Below are 24,090 nucleotides of genomic sequence, written 5' to 3'. Positions count from 1 at the left end.
ACCATTCACTATAGTTCCATGTTTGTTTAGATTTTCTTCTTTTTTTAAAAAAAATAAATATATTTTTATTGATTTCAGAGAGGAAGGGAGAAGGAGAGGGAGACAGAAACATCAATGATGAGAATCATTGATCAGCTGCCTCCTGCACGCCCCACACTGGGGATCGAGCCCGCAACCCAGGTAAGTGCCCTGACCCGGAATCGAACTGTGACCTCCTGGTTCTTAGGTCGTTGCTCAACCACTAAGCGATGCCAGCTGGGCTGTTTGGATTTTCTTAATAGGCAAAATTCACGCACAATAAAAGACTCAAATCCCCAGCGCACAAATCAAAGAGCTTTGCCAAATGCCCACGCCACCATCACCCGCGTTTGATTCTCTTGGTATCACTTACCGACATCTGGTGTTTTTGCCTGTTTCTTGTCTCTTGTCCCAGTCCCTCAGTGAATGTTAGATCCTCCTGGACTGGGTTCCATCCTCATTCACCACCGGCTCCCAGGTCCCAGGAAAGTCCAGGGTATCCAATGAAGAATCAAGTGTGAATGTGGGGGGCTGGGTGAGCCCACGGTGACTCTCAGGGAGAGGGAAGTTGGGCCCTCCCCAGAAAGAGTGGTCCCCTCCATTGTCAGTTCTGGACGGGAATGAATGACTCCATTGCGTTTCTGAAGGGGAGGGACATGCCGGGGTGGAAGTAGAATCTGGACAAGAAGAGTTTCCTGAGACCCCTGGGGGACATGCTGAGCCAGCACCTCCCCCTCCTGGCACCCCCCCTCGGTGAGGCCCAGTGGTTGGGTCCTTTATGAGGCAGGCTTGTGGAGACAGGAACCTTGAGGGTCAGTGGTCAGAAGAGGTAGAGAGTCTCAGAGGAAGGAGCCCCTGGGAGCAGGGCCCCACACGCCATGGCCAGCGTGGTGGTGAAGACAATCTGGCAGTCCAAGGAGATCCATGAGGCAGGGGACCCCCCCGCGGGGGTGGAGAGCCGCTCCCAGATGATCCCAGAGGCTCCTGGGGGGATGACCAGCCCAGCCAAGGGGATTGCGAAGAAAAAGAAGGCCGTGTCGTTCCATGGGTGGGTTTATTGCACCCTGACAGTTATGGTCCTGGCGCCCAACACTGCCTCCAACACAGCATGAGTCTCAGTGTGGGGGCTGGTGAAGAGGAGGGGCAGGGGAGGGGCAGGCAAGGAAGAAGTCAGGGGAAGGGCTGGGCGGGGGGGGGGGGGGGGGCATTAAAGGAAGAAGAAAGCCAGGCCAGTGTGGTTCAGTGATTGAACACCGACCCATGAACCAGGAGGTCATGGTTTGATTCCTGGTCAGGGTACAGGCCCCGTTGCGGGCTCGATCCTTCTTAGGGGGCGTGCAGGAGGCAGCCAATCCATGATTCTAATCATTGGTGTTTCTATCTCTCTCTCCCTCTCCCTTCTCTCTCTAGTCAATAAAAAACGTATTTTTTTTTAGCCCTGGCTGGTTTGGTTCAGTGGATAGAGCATCAGCCTGTGGACTGAAAGGTCCCAGGTTCCATTCTGGCCAAGGGCACATGCCCGGGTTGTGGGCTTGACCCCCAGTAGGGGGTGTGCAGGAGGCAGCCGATCAATGGTTCTCTCTCATCATTGATGTTTCTATCTCTCTCTCTCCCCCTCCCTTCCTCTCTGAAATCAATAAAAAACAATAACATATTTTTAAGAAAGAAGGTAGGTAGCAGGGATGGAGGAGGAAGCAGAAAGTAGGCGGTGAGATTGGAGTCAGAGAATATGGGATATGGAGACGGAGGTAGGAGGGGCCATAACCCACTGATGCTACATCTTTTTTTTTTTTTTAATTGATTTCAGAGAGGAAGGGAGAGGGAGAAAGAGAAACATCAGTGATGAGAGAGAATCATTGATCGGCTGCCTCCTGCACGCCCCCCACCGGGGATGGAGCCCACAACTTGGACAGGTGCCCTGACCGGGAATCGAACCGTGACCTCCTGGTTCATGGGTTGACGCTCAACCACGGAGCCACGCCGGCTGGGCTGAGGCTACATCTGACCCTCCTGCCCGTCTCTCCTCCCCAGGGTGGAGCCTCGGATGTCCCACGAACCAATGCACTGGTGCCTGAACCTCAAACGGTCCTCGGCCTGCACCAATGTGTCCCTGCTCAACCTGGCTGCCGTGGAGGCCACGGACTCCTCCGTGACAGACTCGACCACGGAAGACAGTGGCTCGCTGGCGCTGCCCATGCCCCCCACCTCCCCCACCCCACCCTGGGCTCCAGATGATCCAGATATCACGGAACTACTGGTGAGGGGCCCCAGCTGGGGAGGTGGATCCTAGCCCTGGTGGGAGACAGATGCTGAGGACGGAGGGGTGTCTGTGTGGTTCTGGCCACTTTTTCTTTTGATAATATTTTTATTGATTTCGAAGAGGAAGGGGGAGAGAGAGAGAAACATCAATGATGAGAGACAATTATTGATTGGCTGCCTCCTGCACGCCCCCTACTGGGGGTCGAGCCCACAACCCGGGCATGTGCCCTTGGCAGGAATCGAACCTGGGACCCTTTAGTCCGCAGGCCAACGCTCTATCCACTGAGCCAGACCAACTAGGGCGATTCTGGTGACTATTCAAAGTCCAGAGGAACTGTCGCCTCCTCCCCTAACAGCCAGCCATGACTCTGTTCCATTTTTGGTGAATGCTGCTGCTGCCTGGGAGTTGGTCTTGATTTATTTATTTATTTAAAAAATAATGTTTTTATTTCAGAGAGGAAGGAAGAGGAAGAGATAGAAACATCAATGATGAGAGAGAATCATTGATCGGCTGCCTCCTGCACACCCCCTACTGGGGAGCCCACAACCCGGGCACGTGCCCTTGGCAGGAATCGAACCCGGACCCTTCAGTCCGCAGGCTGACGCTCTAGCCACTGAGCCACACCGGCTGGGGCTGGGAGTTGATCTTTCACTTCGCAATGTCCCGGGTCAGGCCAGGTCCCTGCCCTGAAAAAGCACCCAGTCAACGCCTAGTTCTCCCGCTGTCTCCCAGGTACAGACTGGGGACAATACATCCTTTAATAGAGGCCATGCTGGGATCCCAGAAAAGGGACCTCACCCCAGGATGGGTGCATCCGGGAACGGCTCCTCCTGGGCTTGGACAGAGGAGTAGGAGTTCTCTGAGGGGCTCACCTAAGAATCGGGGGTAAAGCAGGGAGGTGAGCAAGGTCTGTGAGAATGTGGAGAATTCCCCACAGGAGCACAGAGGCCTACAGCTTGGTCCTTTTACCGCCCCCCAGCCCCGCCCCCACGCAGGCTTCCCCAGGCCAGCCCTGGGCTCGATGTGGACACTGAGAACGGCACTAACAATAACCAGGATCGCCTGGCCGGTGGGGCTCATCCATTTGGTCGTGCCTCCTCCCATGCACCGAAAGGTTGCAGGTTTGATTCCCAGTCAGGGCGCACACCCAGCTTGTGGGCTCAGTGTCTGATAAGGGGTGTGTAGGAGGGAGGTAGCCGATGGATGTTTTGCTCTCACATGGATGTTTCTCTCTGTCTGTCTCTCTCTCTAAAAATCAATTTTTTTATATACATATTTTCATTGATTTCCGAGAGGAAGGGAGAGGGAGAGAGAGACAGAAACATCCATGATGAGAGAGAATCATGGATGGGCTGCCTCCTGCAAGTCGCCCACTGGGGATCGAGCCCACAACCCGGGCATGTGCCCTTGACTGGAACCGAACCTGGGACCTTTCAGTTCACAGGCCAACGCTCTATCCACTGAGCCAAACCGGCTAGGGCTAAAAATCAATTTTTTTAAAAAAATCTTAAAAGAAATGAAAAGAATAACTATGCTCATAATGATGCTAATGAGATTCACTGGCAACGACTGAGCACTTTCTATATTCCAGGAGCCTCAGTTTCCTCTTCTGTAAAATGGAGATGTATTTGTTCTCACAAGAAATATCTCTTCAACGCCTACAATGTGCCAGACACTAGTCTAGGAGCAGAAATATAGCAGTATCCAAGACAGAGTTCTGGATATAACCGCACCCACTTTATGTGGTTGTCATGACAACGAAGTGCAGTTCATTCATGTAAAATGCTTCGCACAGTAGCCAGCTGTACGCACAGCATAAGTGTTGGCTGTTACTGTTGATCTTTTTATCTGCCCCCATTTCACACGTGAACTTATTGAGGCACCAAAAGGCTAAAGGGCAGAGCCGAGGTGATGCAGCCGGTACGTAGTGGAGCCAGGCCTAGGAGTCAGGGATGGGAGGTGGGGAGCACCCTGCACTGATGGGGGGGGGGGCAGTGAGGTCCCTGTGGGAGCCCTAGAAAGGGAGCCCTTAGCCAAGGAAGGCTTTCCAGAAAAGACAAAGCACAAGTTGGATCTTGAAGATAAGGACGGTGTCGCCCAGGCAGAAGACAGGGAAGCTGGCCGGAACATGTGCAAAGGGACAGGGGTTGAAAAGGACCCGCGGAATGGGGGTCACTGCAAGTTAGTCCCAGCAGCTGGAGTGTGGGGTGTGAGAGAGAGGAGGCTGAGAGGGGCAGGGACCAGGCCTCACGGGCTGAGAAGTGTGGGTGTTCTTCTGAGGGCAATGGGGAGCCATTGAGGTTTCATGAGCAGGGGGGAGAGAGGAGCAACTTAGATTATTGACTCTAAATTTACTGAACACCTACTATGTGCCAGGCACTGTGCCACATCCCTATGGTGGGGATCTCATTTTTCTCTCTTAAAAAGTTCTGTAAGGGAAATTTTATTATCTGTTTTATTTTAAATGTATTTATTTGAGAGAGAGAGAAACATGGATTTGCTGTTACACTTATTGATGCATTCATCGGTTGACCCCTGTATGTGCCCTGACTGGAAATCAAACCCAAAACCTTGGTGTATCAGGATAACACTCTCACCAACAGAGCTACCTGGCCAGGGCACTGTCATTACCAGTTTAAAGATGGAAACAAACATAACAGGTCTAGCCCTACCCGGTTTGGCTCAGTGGGTAGAACATCGGCCTGCGGACTGAAGGGTCCCGGGTTCGATTCCGGTCAAGGGCATGTGCCTTGGTTGCGGGCACATCCCCAGTGGGGGGTGTGCAGGAGGCAGCTGATTGATGTTTCTCTCTCATCAATGTTTCTAACTCTCTCTCCCTCTCCCTTCCTCTCTGTAAAAAATCAATAAAATACATATTTTTAAAAATAATAATAATAAATAACGGGTCTAGCGCGGCTGGCGTGCCTCAGTGGTTGAGCGTCGGCCTGTGAATCAGGAGGTCACGGTTCCATTCCCCATCAGGACATATGCCCGGGTTGCAGGCTGGATCCCCGGTGTGGGGCGTGCAGGAGGCAGCCAATCAATGATTCTCTCTCATCATTGCTGTTTCTTTCTCTCCCTCTCCCTTGCTCTCTCAAATCAATAAAGATATTTTTTAAAAAAAACAGGTCTAGAGAGGTGGAGTGACCTCTGCAAGTTCAGAGAGTTGACCAGAAACAAGGTCAGGATTGGAAGCCTGGGGGGGTGACACTAAAGCAAAAGTCCTTTCTTTTTTTAAAAATATATTTTATTGATTTTTTACAGAGAGGAAGGGAGAGGGATAGAGAGTTAGAAACATCGACTAGAGAGAAACATTGATCAGCTGCCTCCTGCACACTCCCCTACTGCGGATGTGCCCGCAACCAAGGTACATGCCCTTGACCGGAATCGAACCTGGGACCTTTCAGTCCGCACACCGAGGCTCTATCCAGGGCCAAAAGTCCTTTCTTTCTCTCAAGACTCCTCTGGGGCTGGGTGGGGGCCCTCTGAAAGGCAGACAGAGCTGGAGGCAGGGAGGCCGGAGGAGGGTCCAGAGCAGGAGGACCAGCGGAGAGAAGGGAACAGGGCAGGCCGTCCCCGGGAGCCAGCCCCTCCCCCAGCCCGAATGCTGTCCTCCCTGTGAGCGTGGCGCAGGCAGCGCTTTGCCTCCCACCAGCGCGGTTTCTGAGTCACATCCCAGCGGATGGTGCTGCCTCAGAGAGCCCTGGGCAGCCAGCCGGGATCAAGGCTGACGCGGCCGCCAGCCCGCGTGGGGTGAGGGGAGCGGCAGCCGCCTCCGCGCTCCAGGTTCCTTCTCTGTGGATTGGAAGAAGTGTGACGGCCAACACCTCGGGGAGCGTGCAGGAGCAGCCAGGTGCAGACAGTCAGGACACAGAGGCGCTCAGCCCCTGAGCCCCAGCAGGCGAGAGAGCTGGAGCTGAGCAGAGAGTAGGGGCAGGAACACAGAGAGGGGCCAGAGGCCCAGAGAGAGGCGACAGAGAGGGCAGAAAGGAAAGATGCAGACACCAAAGAGAAGCGGGACAGATAACTAGAGAGAGAGGTTAGAGAAACAGGGAACAGGCATGGAGACCCTGCTTGAGTGACAAGTTCAGGTTGGACAGAGACAATGGGAGAATGATGAAGCAAACAGCTTTAACTCCTTTTTTTTTTTTTAAGAGAGAGAGAGAGAGGGGAAGGAAAGGAGGGAGAGAAAGAGAGAAACATCCTTTCATTGTTCCACGTATTTATGCATTCATTGGGTGCTTCTTGTATGTGCCCTGACCAGAGATCGAACCCACAACCTTGGCGTATCGGGACGACACTCTAACGTACTGAGCTCCCTGGCCAGGGTGGCTTCTGTCTTAAACTGTGACATCTGTGTGAGGCCGAAGGATGCCACTGGAAAGGGGGTACCGCTTTTCGGGAAGGCCCACGAATTAAGGCAAAGGTGCACAGGTCGTCGGACCCCTGCCTGGAATTGTCCTGCTGTCTGTGGGCTGTCCCGAGGTTGGAGGTTTGGGTTCTAACCCCTTCCTGGTAGAGCCCAGCCTGCTGTCCTTATTTTGTTAGTTTGTTTTTTAATACCGCCCTGAGGATATTTTCCCACTGATTTTTAGAGAGAGTAAGAGAGAGAGGGAAAGACAGAGAGAAATATTGATGTGAAACACATCGATTGGTTGCCTCCTGCATGCGCCCCGACCAGGGCCCGGGCTGGGGAGGAGCCTGCAACTGAGATACATGCCCTTGACCGGAATCGAACCTGGGACCCTTTGATCTGCAGGCTGATGCCCTAGCCACTGAGCCAACCAGCTAGGGCCTGCTGTCCTTATTTTTAACAATGCTGATACTAGTCATTATGCCTGGCTTATTGATCATATCTATTGACCCTTACTGCCATCTGGGCCAGGTATCATTAATCCCATTTTATGAGAAAGGAAACAGGCAAACTTGAACTAGGTCCGTGGTCGGCAAACCGCGGCTCGCAAGCTACATGCGGCTCTTTGGCCCCTTGAGTGTGGCTCTTCCACAAAATACCACGGCCTGGGCGAGTCTATTTTGAAGAAGTGGCATTAGAAGAAGTTTAAGTTTAAAAAATTTGGCTCTCAAAAGAAATTTCAAAAAAAAATTTCAATCATTGTACTGTTGATATTTGGCTTTGTTGACTAATGAGTTTGCCAACCACTGAACTAGGGAATCGCATTGCTAAGTCACAAGGTGTGTGGGTGGCCAATGAGGGCTTTGTCCCCAGGTCTCTGGCTTCCCTGTCATGCCATCCACTCCTTAGCCAAGGGTGACAGGCTCTGCCTTCGCCATGCCCCTCATATGTGCTCAGTGAGGCTAAAGCTCACCAGCTGCCATATATATCTTTTATTGATTGATTGATTTCAGAGAGGAAGGGAGAGGGAGAGAAAGATAGAAACATCAATGATGAGAATCATTGATCGGCTGCCTTCTGCACGCCCCACACTGGGGATCAAGCCTGAAACCCTGGAATGTGCCCTGACCAGAAATTGAACCTCCTGGTTCATAGGTCGAAGCTCAACCACTGAGCTACGGTGCCTAGGCAAGGTTCATCTTTGAACCTTGCCTAGGCACCATATATATATATATATATATATATATATATATATATATATATATATAATCTATTTCAGAGAGGAAGAGAGAGGGAAGAATAGATAGAAACATCAATGATAAGAGAAAATCATTGATCAGCTGCCTCCTGCATGCCCCCCACTGAGGATGGAGCCCGAAACCAGGGCATGTGCCCCCGACCGGAATTAAACCCAGGACCCTTCAGTCCGCAGGCCGACGCTCTATCCTCTAAGCCCTTGGTCAGCAAACCGTTGTACTGTTGATATTTGTCTCTGTTGACTAATGAGTTTGCCGACCACTGCACTAAGCCAAACCAGCCAGGGCCAGGTTCATCTTTTAAAGCCGTGCCAAAGAATGTATGGACATATTTTAAACCACCATGGTTTTGTGAGTTTTTTTTTGTAGATGCCCTTCATCAGGAAGAAGACATTTCATTCTATTTCTAGTTTGAGTGTTTTTTTTGTTTTTTATCATGAAAGAATGTTAACCCTAACTGGTTTGGCTCAATGAATAGAGCGTCAGCTTGCGGACTGAAGGGTCCCAGGTTTGATTCAGGTCAAGGGCACATGCCCAGGTTTTGGGCTCTTATCCCTGGTGGGGGGCATGCAGGAGGCAGTGGATCAATGAAAATGGTTCTCTCTCATCATTGATGTTTCTCTCCTTTCCTCTCTGAAATATATATATATATATATATATATATATATATATATATATATATATATATATAAAATGTTAGATTTTGTGAAATGCTTTTCCTCAGTTGACGTGATCATGTATTTTCCCTTTATTCTAATGATGTATTACATTGTTTCTTTTCTATATGTCAAACCAACTTGCATTCCTGGGATAAATACTATTTGATCATGGTGTGTAATCCTTTTTATATACTGCTGGATTTGGTTTAAGATTTTGTGACTTTTCAGAGGGATCTTGGTCTGTAGTTGTATTTTCTTGCGATGTCTTTGGTTTGGGCATCAGTGGATAGAGTGCAGACTCAATTAGGAACTGTTCCCTCCTCTTCTGTTTTTTTGAAAGTTTGGGATGGATTGGTAGCAATTTTTTTGTTTAATGATTGGCATAATTCATCAGTGAAGCCACCTGGTACTGGGCTTTCCTTTGTTGGAAGTTTGATTATTAACTCAATCTCTTAATTGTTATGGGTCTGTTCAGATGTCCTAGTTCTTCTTGAGTTAGTTTTGGTTGTTTGCATTTTCCTAGGAATTTCTCCATTTCATCTACATTATCAAATTTAATGGCATACAATTGATCATAGTATTCCCTTATAATCCCTTTTCCTTCCATAAGATCCATTTTACTGTCCCCTTTCCTTCCTGATTTTAGTAATTTTCTTCTCTCTCTTTTTCATAATCAGCCTGGCTTAAGATTTGTCAATATGTTGATCTTTAAAAAAAAACAAACAAAACACACACACACACACAAAAAAAACAACCTTCTCATTTTGTGGATTTTACATACTGTTTTTCTACTCTCTATTTCTTTTTGTTACAACTATTATCTTTACTAATCCCTTCCTTCTGCTAGCTCTCAGTTTAGTATAGTGTTCTTTTTCTAGTTTGTTAAAGTGGAAGTTTACATTATTAATTCTGAGTGCTTTCTTCTTTTTTGATGTAGGTGTTTAGTGCTCTAAATTTCCTTCAAAGTATTTCTTTCCCTAATCCCGTAAGTGTGGGTTATTGTGTTCATTTTCCTGTATCCCAAAACATTTTATCACTTCTCTTGTGACTTCTGCTCATTGGTTGTTTATGAGTGTATTCTTTCATTTCCATATATGTGTTTCTCAAATTTCTTTCTGCAATTGATTTTTTTTTCTTGATTTCAGAGAGGGAGAGGAAAAGAGAGATAGAAACATCAATGATGAGAGAGAACCATTGATTGGCTGCCTCCTGCACGTCCCCTACCGGGGATCGAGCCCGCAACCCGGGCATGTGACCTTGACCAGAATCAAACCCAGGACCCTTCAGTCCGAAGGCTGATTTCTAAGTTCACTCTCCTCATGTCATCAAGGTCAAAAAACGTACTTTGTATGATCTCAATCTTTTTCAACTTATTGAGAATTTTGGGGGAACTTTTCATGTGTACTTGAGGAGAATGTGTATTCTGCCATTGTTACGTGGCATGCTCTATACATGTCTGTGAGGGCTGGTTGATTTATAGTGCTGCTCAAATTTTCTATCTCTTTGCTGATCTTCTGTCCGGTTGTTCTATCACGGAAAGTGAGGTATTGAAATCAACCATTAATGTTGAATTGTCAGTTTCTCCCTTCAATTCTGTCATGTATTTTGAAGTTTTGTTAGGTGCATATATATTTATAATTGTTATATCTTCTCAGTGACTCAACTCTTAACAGTTTTTGCCAGAGTTTTTTTTTTTAATTGATTTTATGAAGGGGTGGAATTTTGGGGGGGTTGACTCCATGTTGCTGTCTCCTTAAAACAGTATTTATCACACTTGTCCTCCACAGCAATCATGCAAGAAATGTGATATTGTCCCCATCTTACAATGCAGGAAACTTGTTCTCTTTTCTCTTTGTGTATCAGTTTGGCAACTGTGAAAGAAACCAAAATGACCTGTTTATTTCTCACATAAAAATCTCAACAAATATAGCGGGCCTGCTCTTCAAGTGCAGTAGGTTACAGGCTCCTGTGTTCTGATGGCTCAGCTATTAAGTCACAAGTTTGGCTGCTGAAACAAAAAGACACAAACAGCCCTGGCCAGTTTGGCTCAGTGGATAGAGTGTCAACCTGTGGACTGAAAGGTCATGAGTTCTATCCCTGGTCAAAGGCATGTACCTCAGTTGCAGGTTCGATCCGCGGACCTTGTTGAGGCACATGTGAGAGATAACCAATCGATGTGTCTCTCTCACGTTGATGTTTCTTTCTCTCTCTCTCTCCCCCTTCTCCCTCCCTTCCATTTTCTCTAAAAATTCAATGGAAAAATATCCTCAGGTGAGGATTAAAAAAAAAAAAAAAGACACAAAACAACATAGCTTAGACAAGATGGAAAATGTCATCTCTTGCGTGTAAGCCTTCAGAGGTGGTTGGAATCTAGGATGGGAGCTCCACAGTGCTGGAATTCAGGCTTCCTCTATCTTGTTCTGTCTTCCATCTCATGCCCCAAAATGGCTTTAGCCACCAATTTTGCATTCCCGCCAATAGGAAGAAAGAAATGGGGCTGTTCTCTCTTCTTTCCTTTATTAAAGGCATGACTCAGACATTATCTTCATTATTCCCACTCACATTCCTTGGCCAGAACTTAGTCACATGACCAGGCCTGGCTACAAGGGAGCCTGGGAAATGTAGTCTTTCGATGGGAAGTCATGTGCTAGGCCAGTGGTCGGCAAACACATTAGTCAACAGAGCCAAATATCAACAGTACAACGATTGAAATTTCTTTTGAGAGCCAAATTTTTTAATTGTTATTAACTTAATTAGGGTACTCCTTCAATCGCACTGTATGTGCGCGCCCGCACATGGTATTTTGTGGAAGAGCCACACTCAAGGGGCCAAAGAGCGGCATGTGGCTCGCGAGCCGCGGTTTGCTGACCACTGTGCTAGGCTAACTTCTGTAAAGGTGGAAGAGCTGAGAGTGGACCCTGCCTCATGGATCCCTCCTGAACCAGTTTGGCAGGAATCACAAAGCATTTTATGGTGATAAAAGATAGCAATGATCCGAGGCCACCTGGGGATGTTCCTGTCCACCCAGATACACAGCACATGAGGTGGCCTTGTCAGATTTTAAACCCAGAACTTAGGCCACCTCATGTGCTGTGTACCTGGGTGACAAGGGACACCCCCTCGCTGAGCCTCATTTGCCTCTCTCGCAGAAGGGGCCAAATAATTTCAGCAGGTGTGGCTGTGAGGAATAAAAGAGAAAATGTGTGTAAGCGCTTGGCCTGGAGCACAGTGAGTGCTTGTGTCTAGAACGCGGGTTACCTTTAGAATTCTCCAGTGCCTGGAGAGAAAGTCAGAGCATGTGTCTTTTTTTTTTTTTTTCTTTTTAAATATATTTTTATTGATTTCAGAGAGGAAAGGAGAGGAAGAGAGAGAGATAGAAACATCAATACTGAGAGAATCATTGATCGGCTGCCTCCTGCACGCCCCCCACTGGGGATCGAGCCCGCAACCTGGGCATGTGCCCTTGACTGGAATCGAACCGGGGACCTTTCAGTCCGCAGGCCAACGCTCTATCCACTGAGCCAAACCAGCTAGGGCCAGAGCATGTGTCTTAACAATGTATCTTATTTATGTCTGTGGATCCGGAAGGCTTTTATCTCAGTGTTCGGTTGAAACCGTCTTCCTTCCTCCACACGTCTGAGTGCCCCCCCGACCCCCACTCCCTCCTGGTCCTACTCATTGTTCTCCCCGCCACCAAGCAGAAACCAAGTCCAGCTACTTTCAGAGCAGGCGTACCTCGAATCAAAGCGGCGTGGCCCTGGCTCAAAGTCACGCGGCCACTCTAGAGCAGAATCAAGGTGTACAGGGAGCCTCCTCTCCGCTCTGGACTTGTTCTTGGCGTTGGGGTTTTGCTCCCACCCACCTGTCTCTCCTTCTTCCCCAGAGTGGGGTCAACAGTGGATTGGTCCGCGCCAAAGACTCCATCACCAGCTTGAAGGAAAAAACCACGCGGGTTAACCAGCATGTGCAGACACTGCAGGTGCGCGGACCGCCCTCCCCCCCAACACCTCCTCTTCCTCCAGGGCCACTCGGCTCTCTCAGGCCCCTCCACCAGCTCCATGAACCCAGAGCCCAGCTGGGCAGGCAGAGGCTCAGCAAGGGAAAGCGATCTTGCCAGGCCTGGCCTCTCCCCACCATGGGGCGCGTAGTGGGGTGTCCCCTGTGGCCTTAGCTAACCCCTTAGCTCACTCCTCCCTCCCATGCTCCAGAGTGAGTGCTCTGTGCTGAGTGAGAACCTAGAGCGGAGGCGGCAGGAGGCAGAAGAACTGGAAGGGTACTGCAGTCAACTCAAGGTGAGCTGCTGGGGGGCGGGGGGGGGGGGGAGAAGGGAGTGGACTTAGGAAGAGGGTGGGGGGAATGGAGTGGGTAGACATGAGAGGGTGGGGGAGTGGAAAGTAGCACAGGACAGGTTGAAGGAGAAAGTCATCCCTTTCTCCAAGGGAGCCAGGCTCCCAAGGGATAGCACAATAGGCAGAGGGCAGACACTGGTTGAGGGAGAGGGCGTCGGTGCGCCTTGTTCTCTGGGGTGGAGCCTGTGGGGAAATAGAGGGGAAGGGCAAGGAGGCAGAACTGGAATGGGAAGGCAGGGCCCCTGCCCTGGTGTCCTGACCCAGGAGAACTGCCGGAAGGTGACCCGGTCGGTGGAAGATGCTGAAATAAAAACCAACGTCCTGAAGCAGAACTCTGCCCTGCTGGAGGTAAGGGCGGGGGGGATGGGGGGGTCCCAGGATTGGGGGCAGGGTGCTTGATCAGACTTCAGGTGGAACTTGCCCACACCGCCATCACCCCGGGTGCCCCTTCATGTCCACGGTCACACTTCTCTGTGCACAGTAATAGTCAGGTCCCGGAGAGAGCCTTGTGTTGGACTTGGAGTGGGAATGTCCGTGGCGCCCCTATGCCCACACATCTCCCAGCAAAATGTTGGAAAAGTTTCAATTGTTCTTCCTAAACAGGAGACTGACCCCTTGGAGGATTGGAGTGGGGGGTGGAGGACTTGGGGGGTGCGGGGCTGAATGGAGACAGGGAGGCAGGCATCTTCAAATGGGAGAAAAGTCCCAAAGTGACGGCAAGTGGGAGTCCATTTAGACTCCAGGCTGGACTTCCTGTCCCAATATCCTGCCCCCCCCACATCCATGTGCTTTCCAATCTCAGGGACTCACTGGGTGGATCTGTGGTGGAGTTGGTGGGGGGGGGGGGGAAGCGAAGGGGGGAGGTTTGGGGGGGGGGGGGGCAAAGGGCTCCATGCCCTAACCCTGCCCCCTTTCCTGGCCAGGAGAAGCTTCGCTACCTCCAGCAGCAGCTGCAGGATGAGACGCCCCGGAGGCAGGAAGCCCAGCTGCAGGAGCTGGAGCAGAAGCTGGAGGCCGGCCTGTCCCGACAGGGCTGCGCGGGGCCGCCCGGGAGCCCCGATGAACCCCCACGGCCACGCAGCCTGGCCCTCGGCTGCTGGGGAGCAGGGGCCCGGGCAGGGGAGGGCCTCATCATGAGTGAGCAGGAGGTGCAGAAGGTGTCTGCCGGCCTGGAGGACCTGAGGTGAGTGGGTCCTGGGGTGGAAAACTGGAAAATCTGGGGGGCAGGGCCCGGGGGCGGGGGTGGAGCCCTGAAGAACCGGGAGGGAGTGTTTCAGGAGGTGGTGACCCAGAAGGGCAGGACTTGGAAGAACTTAGTTTTGAGCACAAGGCTGGCGGGAGGGGGGTCCACAGCTGGTTAAGTTGAGGTGGGCAGGGTGTGTGTGTGTGTGTAGGGGGAGGCAGGTCGTTGGAGGCTCCAGGTTCAAGGGGGCAAGGGGACAGGGTTGGGGTGCTGTGCCTTGAGGAGGCCGGGGCTGGAGGGGCTGGTGTGGGGCTGGAGGGCCAGGATTCCTGGGTGAGGACAGAGGCAGCGTTTTAGACGACGGGGGAGGATTTCCACGAAATAGGTGGAGAGAATGTGGGGACTGGGTGGGCCCGGGGCCATAGACGTGGTCTTGGCGTGAGTCCAAACCCAGCCCTGACCCCGTTCCTCACCTCTCCCCTCCAGGAGGGAGGTGTCCTCGTTGACCGCGCGGTGGCACCAGGAGGAGGGGGCGGTGCAGGAGGCCCTGCGGCTGCTGGGGGGCCTGGGCGGCAGGCTGGACGGCTTCCTGGGCCAGTGGGAGCGGGCGCAGCGCGAGCAGGCGCAGACGGCGCGGGGCCTGCAGGAGCTGCGGGGCCGCACCGACGAGCTGTGCACCATGTGAGGGCCACGGCGCGGGGCGGGGCTGCGGGAGGGCGGGGCCTCGAGGGAAAGCGGAGGACCAATCAGCTGGGACCAAGAGGGCCCGACCATAGACTGACACGAGGAAGCTCCTATTAGAGAGTAGGAAGGGGCTGGCCATGCCTCATAAGGCCCGAGGGGCGGAGTCAATTAGAGAAGGTTTCTGCACCTTAAAAGGACAAAGGGAGGAGCCAAGCAGGCGTAGTGGGAGCCAATTGGAGAACAAGGAGGGGTAGTTCAGCCCTAAAAGCATAAAAGGAGCCCGGGCCAGTGGTCCAATGGTTAGAGCCTCAGCCTGAGCACCGAATGGTCTCAGGTCGGATTCCCTGTCAAGGGCATATACCTGGCTTGCAGGTTTGATCCCTGACCCCCATGGGGGTGCATGCGGAAGGCAACCCATGTTTCTCTCTCTCTCTCCCTCTCTCTCTCTCTCTCTCTCTCTCTCTCTCACCCACCCCCTACCTCCCCTCTACTCTGTCTAAAAAGCAATGGAAAAAATATCCTCGGGTGAGGATTAACAAAGTAAAGTTTTAACATTTTAAAAATAAACATAAAAGGAGGGGCCAATCAGAGCAGAGAGGGGCCGGCAGGGCGGGGCATTAGACTTGCTGGTCACGGGCACAGCCTCGCTCGCAGAGGCGACCTCGAAGCCCTGGCTATTCTCCCGCCTCAGGGTGGAGCGCTCAGCCGTGTCTGTGGCTTCGCTGAGAAGCGATCTGGAGGGGCTGGGCCCTGTGAAACCGATTCTGGAGGAGCTGGGGCGGCAGTTCCAGAGCTCTCGAAGGGGGTCTGACCTCAGCATGAACCTGGACCGGGCCTCCCAAGGCTCCTGTACCCGCTGTGCCAGGTAAGGGCCCAGGCCTGGCTCCCGTGCATTCCATAAAGACGAAGCATTGAAGGAGGTGGGCGATGGCGAGAGCGGGAGGGAGGGCATCCCCAGGCGTGTGTGGTAGGGCCAGCAGTCCCGGTGCATGATGGGAGCCACATGTCCCACGTGGAGTCAGGATCCTGTGGAACACCGGAAAGTCTTGATGGAGTCAAGCATCCTAGCCTTCCAGTGCATTGCGGGAAGATTGGGGTGTGGTCGTGGGTGGGAGGCTGGGTTTACCGGTGCATTGCGGGGAGGGGAGACCTTGGCTTCTCAGAGAGCCGAGGGATACCATGTTCGGGTCATATTAGAAAGGGGGAGGACTTCCAATACAACGTGCGACCAGATTAAACCAGTCCATGGTGGGAAATAGGAGCTTTTGGTGAACTGAGGGCCATCGGGCGCCCTTCGGGAGTGGGACTCCCCAGGCATGGTGGTGGGGTGGCAGGGGTGCTCCGTGGGAAGGGGCCCCGGGTGGAGGCTGGGCGGTAGGCCTCCGGGGAATGGAGTGAGCACCAGGCCTCTTCACCCGCTGCCTCCCCCTCCCCCAGCCAGGGGCAGCAGCTGTCCACCGAGTCCCTGCAGCAGCTGCTGGAACGCGCCCTGACCCCGCTAGTGGACGAGGTGAAGCAGCGGGGCCTGGCCCCCGCTTGCCCCAGCTGCCAGCGGCTGCACAAGAAGATTCTGGTACCAGGGCCCGTGGGCCACCACGCCCCACTTTTCTGTCAGAGAGGGGGCGGGAGCCGGGGCACAGGGACTGTGTGCGGCAGGGTGGGAAGGCTGAGCTGTGGGCAGCAGGTGTAGGGGGAACACTGGGCTCTAATGATTAGGGCCAGGGGAGGGGCAAGCAGTTTAGAAGGTTGAATTTAGAGACATTTTGAAGAGGATGTCAATGTGTGGACATTTTAGAAACTGGCACAGGGTCCATTGGTCAATTATTATGGAACCTTGGTGAGGGACGTTGCCCAGAGCATGATGGGACACTGGAAATGGGGCACTGTGGGATACAGGAGGCAGACACAGCTACAGCTTCATAGAATGCAAACCGGACTTTCTGTGGGTCTTAAGAGAGGCCACCTATTATACGGGGTCGCTGAGGTCAGACGGAGGACCCAGGGAATGTAAGTCGCAGTAAACTAGTGCATTTTGGGAAATGGGACCACAGACTTCAAACCCAACAGCTAATGGAACTTTCCATCCTGATGTGGTGTACACAGACAGCTGATGTCTTATGGGCCACGGCCTAACGATAGAAGTCGTAGCGGGTGAGACAGACAAGTGAGGCAGTGTGGGGCGTTGATGTGGCAGAACTATGGGACTACGACACCATAGGACAAGGGGCCTGGTGCATTCTGGGACCTAGGGAACCAGAGCACTAAGGACCAGGAATGTGACAGAGATGCTGGTCTGTAGATAAGGACATGGGAGGTCTTACGAGATGTAGAAGGTCACCACGTGATGGGACACTGGGGGCCAAACACATATCCAAGGCATGATGCTTCCTGGGCATTTGGGGGAAATACGATGGATGCTGGTTTAGTGCTTGCTGGGACACAGAAGGCCAGCGCCTTAGGGGACAGGCAGTGGGACAGACCCAGGTTCAGCACACAGTGGAACGTGGAAGCCCAGTGCATTGTGGGATGCCGGGGTCCGCTGGAGGCACGCTAGGACACCTGGAGGGAGGAAGGTGGGCCCCATGGGCCCCTGCCCCTTGCCCTCCGCGATCCGGCTCCCTCCACCCCCAGCCCAGTCAGGCAAGCCCAGCGGCGCCTACACTCCTCTCCCCAGGAGCTGGAGCGCCAGGCCTTGGCCAAGCACGTCAGGGCAGAGGCCCTGAGCTCCACCCTCCGCCTGGCCCAAGACGAAGCCCTGCGGGCCAAGAACCTGCTGCTGACGGACAAGATGAAGCCGGAGTGAGGAAGGAGGCTGAGGGCATGGGAGGAGGGTGAGGTCTTGGGGGTCGGGCCTGAGTCACCCCCTCCACCAGCCCCTGGCGTCCGGGCCCGCCGGCACCAACTGCCCGCTGTCTGCGTCACAGGGAGAAGGTGGCCTCTCTGGACTATCTGCACTTGAAGATGTGCTCCCTCCATGATCAGCTCAGCAACCTGCCACTTGAGGGGTCCACGGGGACGATGGGAGGAGGCAGTAGTGGGGGAACTCCCCCAAAACGCGGGGGCCCAACCCCTGAACAATAAATGGCTCCTCATGCTGGCATGAACTCTGTCTCCTTTTTGGCACCAAAGGATGGTTAGTAATTTGGACGCACACCATGCCTCAGCCCCTGTGCTCCCTGCGGCGCGGTCCTCCGCTAACAGGCTGTCTCCATGCAGAGAGATGCTGATGATGGTCCAGGTCTTTGGAAAGAAGGTAGGGGGGCCCTAGCTGGTTTGGCTCAGTGGATAGAGCATCAGCCTGTGGACTGAGGGGTCCCAGGTTCGATTCCGGTCAAGGGCATGTACCTTGGTTGCGGGCACATCCCCAGTAGGAGGTGTGCCGGAGGCGGCTGATCGATGTTTCTCTCTCATCGATGTTTCTAACTCCCTATCCCTCTCCCTTCCTCTCTGTAAAAAAAAATCAATAAAATATATATTTTTTAAATAAATAAAATATATTTTAAAAAAGAAAAGAAGAAGAAGGTAGGGGGTAAAAAGGTTCTGTGGTGTAGTCTGCATCAGTCAACCAACATTTTTTAGGGTGATTTTTACTAGGTAATTGCCTATTGCTGTGTAAAGAATTACCCTAAAACTTAGCTGCTTAAAGCAATAACTGTATATTATCTCACAATTTCTGAAGGCCAGGAATCTGGGAGTAGCTTAGCTGGATGGTTCTGGCTCAGGGTCCTCACGAGTTTGCAGGATGTCAGCTGGGGCTGCAGTCATCTGAAGGCTTGACTGGGGCTGGAAGGCTCACTCTCATGGCTGTTGGCCGGGGGCCTCAGCTCCTCATGCCAGCTAACTTCTCCCAGAGCAGCAGTCTAAGGAAGAACAAGGGCCTTTGATGACCTAGGCTCCCAAGTTGCATGGTATCATTTCCCCTTTTTATGTTCCTTAGAATTGAGTCCAAATTTTACTCCGGGTGTGTCAGAGAATTTTCAGACATATTTTACAGAAAATGTCAATTTGTAGACATTTTAAACCACCACGGCAATGCTATTTTAAGTTTTTAATCAAAGTATAATATAAACAGAAAAGTTCACAAATTAAAAGCGCTACGAGACCAGCCAGTGTTGCTCAGTGGTTGAGCATTGACCTATGAACCAGGGGATCATAGTTCAATTCCCTGTCAGGGCACATGCCCGGGTTGCGGGCTCCATCCCCAGTGGGGGCATTCAGGAGGCAGCCAATCAATGATTCTCTCTCATCATTGATGGTTCTATCTCTCCCTCTCCCCCTCTGAAATCAATAAAAAATATATTTTTAAAAAACTCCATGAATTATCATGAAATAGACATGTTCATGTAACCACCACCAAGATTTAAAAATTCAGTTTATAGCACCCCCTGAATCCTTTCTCATGTCCCCTCACAATCACTACCCTTTCCTTCTACTCCAAAGGTAATCCCTATGCTAACATATTGCAATAAAGTTAGAAAAGAAAGAATATAAGGACAGAGAAAGAGAAAACTCTCATTATTCTGAGATGTCATAATTATACATATAGAGAATCATAAAGAACCTAATAGAATAAATTATTAAACATCAGTGAATTTAGCAAGGAAGCTGAATAAACGGTGAACAAATCTAGCAAAAGACATGCCATCCCCTCTACAGAAAAGTTACAAACATAACTGAGAAGTTAAAGACCTTAATAAGCCTTGACCGGTTTGGCTCAGTGGATAGAGCATCGGCCTGTGGACTCGGGGGTCCCAGGTTTGGTTCCAGTCAAGGGCACATACCCAGTGGGGAGTGTGCAGGAGGCAGCTGATTGATGTTTCTCTCATCAATGTTTCTAACTCTCTCTCCCTCTCCCTTCTTCTCTCTAAAAAATCAATAAAATATATTTTTTAAAAGAGACCTTAATAAATGGTGGGGGTTAAGCCATATTCATGCTCTATCAGATATTATAAAGATGCTACTTCTTTAAAAAATAAAAACATTTAAATTTAACATTATTTTAAGCCCCGATTTATTTATTTATTTATTTATTTATTTATTTATTTTTAAATATATTTTATTGATTTTTCACAGAGAGGAAGGGAGAGGGATAGAGAGCTAGAAACATCGATGAGAGAGAGACATCGACCAGCTGCCTCCTGCACACCCCCCACCGGGGGATGTGCCTGCAACCAATGTACATGCCCTTGTCCGGAATCGAACCTGGGACCTTCCAGTCCGCAGACCGACGCTCTATCCACTGAGCCAAACCGGTTTTGGCAAGCCCCAATTTATTTATAGATTCAAAGCTAGCAGATAAGAGATTTATTAATGTGGCTTCATTTGTACCCACAGGGTGATAGGAACTGGGCTGGGAGGGTCTAAAACCCCTCAGAGGATGAATAACATTATCATTTTACAGAGTGATATGGACCATGTTTATATGCCCAGAAATTCAGCATTAAAGCTCTAATCTCCAGGGTGATGGGATTTGGAGAAGGGGTCATTGGGAAGTAATTAGGTTTAGGTGAGGTCATGAGGGTGGGGCCCCATGATGGGATTAGTGCCCTTATAAGGTGAGACACACTCTTTCCCCACCATGTGAGGGTACAGCAAGAAGGCAGCCATCTGCAAACCAGGAAGCAGGCTCCTATTAGACATCAAACCTGCCAGCACTTTGATCTTGGTCTTCCTAGCTCCTGAAACTGTGAGAAATAAGCGTTTGTTGTTTCAGCTGCCTGGTCTATGGCATTTTGTAATAGCCCAAACTGACTAGGACACAGAAAAAGAAATAGGTCCAGAAAGGATAAATCATCTACATAAGACCCTAACCGGTTCGGCTCAGTCGGCCTTTGGACTGACTTGTCCCAGGTTCCAATCCAATCAAGGGCACATACCTCTGTTGCAGGCTCCTCCCTGGCCCGAGCCCTGGTCAGGGCTTGTGGAGGAGGCAACCAATCGATGTGTTACTCTCACATCGATATTTCTCTCTGTCCTTCCCTCTCTCTTCCACTTCTCTAAAAAGCAATGGAAAAATATCCTTTGGGAGGCAGCTGATCGATGTTTCTCTCTCATCGATGTTTCTAACTCTCTATCCCTCTCTCTTCCTCTCTGTAAAAAATCAATAAAATATATTTAAAAAAAAAAAAAGAAAAATATCCTTTGGTGAGGATAATAAATAAATAAATGAAGTAGTACCTTTTGTAAAAATTCATTTACATAAGGATACCCAGTAATGGGTAAAGAACCAGGATTGCAACAGATTCACCTCCTCCCAAGCCCCTTTTACATTCCTCCAAGAGACAGTGTGTTCCAGGGAAAACGGAGTCCCATTTTCCACCCGAAAAGCTATCATTTCATTAAAGCGCAAACAGCTGAACAACAATCCCAGAATCCCATCTTGAGGATCTGTTCCCTGAGGTCACTCTTGGCACCAAGAATAACACTGGCACTCAAGACCCAATCAACAAATAACTGCCCTGGCCTGTTTGGCTCAGTGGATAGAGCATCGGCCCGGGGACTGAAGGACCCGGGTTCGATTCCAGTCAAGGGCACGTACCTCGTTTGCAGGCTCGATCCCCGGCCTCGGGCCAGGGCCTGTGTGGGAGGCAACCAATCGATGTGTCTCTCACATCAGTGTTTCTCTCTCTGTGTCTCTCCTCCTTCCTTCCCCTCTCTCTAAAAATCAATGGAAAAATATTCTCAGGTGAAGGTTAACACCAACAACAAAAAATGTTGGGAATATCATTAAAATAAAGGAATCATAAGGTTGTGGAGATATTAAATGTATAAAAAAACCACAACAACAAAAAAACCCACAAATAACTGCTTTGAACACTTAAAATAGAATTCGATGTGAGGGATTGGCTGCACAGGTGATGGAAGGCCGTGGGCAGAAAGCGGGTGTGGGGGAGCCACAGATTAGCACAGCAGGAAGCCACACCACCTTAGGGTGGAGGACAGACAGAAGGCGGTGCCGTCCGAGCTAAGGGACCGAGTTCACCTGAGGGAAGCAGAAAGCACAGCAGGTCCGTCCAGTAAGAGCTGCGGCCACTTCAGAGAAGCACCCTGAAGGCCAGGCCGCGGGGCACGCCTGCCTGACCCCCCACACCACTCCCCCCCGCCAGCGTGCCAGAGGAAGCCACCGAACGCCACTGTCCTGGCGGCCATCCTAGTGCCCTCATGGTCCACGGCAGCAGCCACTTGACCCCCGTCACCCACTCCAGCTGGCACTGCGTCCCTGCCAGCAGGGTGGTAATCCATATCCACGGTGCCACTGCACACGGGGGTTACTAGCACCCCATGCCTTGTTGGCAAGGAGCGCATCACTGTGTGTGAACCCTGGAAACGAACTAAACCACCCCCAGACCCCACCGCTGAGGATCTGCCTCGTGTTGCCCGTAGCGGTGTCAGTCACGGTATCTTCAGGAGACAAAAATCACCCCAGTGATTTTAACAGATGGTTTCACCTGAAGAAAAGTTACAGTAGCCCTAACCGGTGTGGCTCAGTGGATAGAAGGGTCCCAAGTTCAGTTCCGATCAAGGGCATGTACCTTGGTTGCGGGCACATCCCCAGTGGGGGGTGTGCAGGAGGCAGCTGATCGATGTTTCTCCTCTCTCATCGATGTTTCTAACTCTCTATCCCTCTCTCTTCCTCTCTGTAAAAAATCAATAAAATATATTTTTTAAAAAAAGAAAGAAATGTTACAGTAGTCACCGAGCCCTCCCCTGCTTATTCGCAGTTTCACTTTCCATGGTAAACCCCGAGGTAGAAAATGTTCAATGGAAAATTCCAGAAATAAACAATTCATTCGTTTTAAATTGGGCACCATTCCGAGTGGCATGACGAAATCTCATGCGGTCCAGCTCCATCCTGCCCCGGACGTGAATTATCCCTTTGTCCAGTGTCTCCACGTGTTAGTCACTTAGTAGCGACTTGATTATCAGATCAACTGTATCCCAGTCAGCGCTCAATTAACCCTTCTTTTCCTTTATAACGGCCCCAAAGCCATTCACATTCGTTACAGTACAGGGTGGGGCAAAAGTAGGTTTACAGTTGTGAGTACGGGAAACACAGTTTATTCTTTTTTTTTTTTTTAATATATTTTATTGATTTTTCACAGAGAGGAAGGGAGAGGGATAGAGAGCCAGAAACATCGATGAGAGAGAAACATCGACCAGCCGCCTCCTGCACACCCCGCACCGGGGATGTGCCCGCAACCAATGCACATGCCCCCGACCGGAATCGAACCCGGGACCCCTCAGTCCACAGACCGACGCTCTATCCACTGAGCCAAACCGGCCTCGGCCACAGTTTATTCTTGTATTATTATTTATTATTGTGTTGTTTTCTATACGAACAACTGCAAACCAATTTTTGCCCCACCCAGTATATTGTTAGATGTCTTCTATTATTAATTACTGATAACCTCTTACTGTGCCTAATTTATAAATTAAACTTTATCATAGGAATGTATAGGAAAAAAGTATATATAGGGTTTGGTATACATTTCAGATATACACTGAGTGGCCAGATTATTATGATCTCTGAACGCATAATAATCTGGCCACTCAGTGTATATCCTATATAATAAAAGGCTAATATGCAAATTGTCCCCTCAACCAGGAGTTCGACCAGCAGGCAGGCCGGCCAACCGCCCATGTCCTCCCCTCCCCCTAGCCAGGCTGGCCGGACCCCACCCATGCACGAATTCATGCACTGGGCCTCTAATACACACACACACACACACACACACACACACACACACTGAGTGGCCAGATTATTATGCGTTCATAGATCATAATAATCTGGCCACTCAGTGTATATATATGGGCTTTCATGCATCCACTGGGGGTCTTGGAACATATCCCCCCAGGATAAGGGGGATACTGTACTTAGGTATAAAGGGTCGGTAACTAGGTAACCAAAAGGTAAAAAGATAACCTTATGGTATCATGGTGCGATTCACTACAGCAAGCAGCTACCGCCGTGGGCAAGCAAAACAAAGGATGAAGTTTAGCATTATTGAAACTAAACGCTTGGATGAGGTTCCCACTGGAGATGAAACTCAGACAGCGAGGGGGCGCTGCCCAGCCCGTGCAGGCGTGTCTGCGCTCGGAGCACCGCCAGGCACTGGGACCTTCCCGGGAAGCTGCGGGTGAAACGGTGCTGACGTTGCTGAGGGTGTGCAAGATTCGGAAAAGTTGCAAACTAGACTTACCAGCAGTTACAAGAAGGAACCGCCTCAGCCAGGGTGGAAAACTGCTGGGTGATGCTGATGGGAACCAGAAACTGACTGGAAATAAGCCGAGAGCCAACAGGAAGGAGCGAGTCCCCTTTCCGTCCTC

General features: G+C 50.8%; 1 protein-coding gene and 1 long non-coding RNA gene across 4 annotated transcripts; one reads left to right on the top strand and one right to left on the bottom strand.

The window, feature by feature from the left end:
• Nucleotides 1-896: 896 nt before the first annotated feature.
• On the top strand, nucleotides 897-17,896 carry TSKS (testis specific serine kinase substrate; the record flags this gene model as incomplete). 3 transcript variants are annotated; one of them, XM_079799637.1, is made up of 11 exons in its annotated part: nucleotides 897-1,066; nucleotides 2,050-2,275; nucleotides 12,431-12,526; nucleotides 12,756-12,839; nucleotides 13,161-13,244; nucleotides 13,820-14,079; nucleotides 14,566-14,760; nucleotides 15,455-15,628; nucleotides 16,201-16,336; nucleotides 17,438-17,562; nucleotides 17,688-17,896. In XM_079799637.1, 11 exons carry the CDS (start codon nucleotides 897-899, stop codon nucleotides 17,842-17,844), a joined length of 1,707 nt encoding a protein of 568 aa, XP_079655763.1. In that variant the 3' UTR covers nucleotides 17,845-17,896. The 3 variants fall into 3 exon arrangements, with proteins under 3 accessions (XP_079655763.1, XP_079655762.1, XP_079655764.1); XM_079799636.1 differs by having other exon boundaries at nucleotides 13,134-13,244; XM_079799638.1 differs by having other exon boundaries at nucleotides 17,395-17,562; nucleotides 17,688-17,815.
• On the bottom strand, nucleotides 9,941-24,090 carry LOC307116659. The gene is made up of 5 exons (XR_013815234.1): nucleotides 23,964-24,090; nucleotides 18,432-18,623; nucleotides 14,553-15,789; nucleotides 12,283-12,477; nucleotides 9,941-10,418 (listed from the first exon to the last, which is right to left on the bottom strand). It is a non-coding gene; the product is annotated as an uncharacterized lncRNA (long non-coding RNA).

The sequence above is a fragment of the Cnephaeus nilssonii genome (assembly GCF_951640355.1).
Source record: "Cnephaeus nilssonii genome assembly, chromosome: 20".
Classification (NCBI taxonomy): Eukaryota; Metazoa; Chordata; class Mammalia; order Chiroptera; family Vespertilionidae; genus Cnephaeus; species Cnephaeus nilssonii.
The sequence above is the reverse complement of the archived record's forward strand: the minus strand, read 5'-3'. Positions and strand labels throughout refer to the sequence as shown.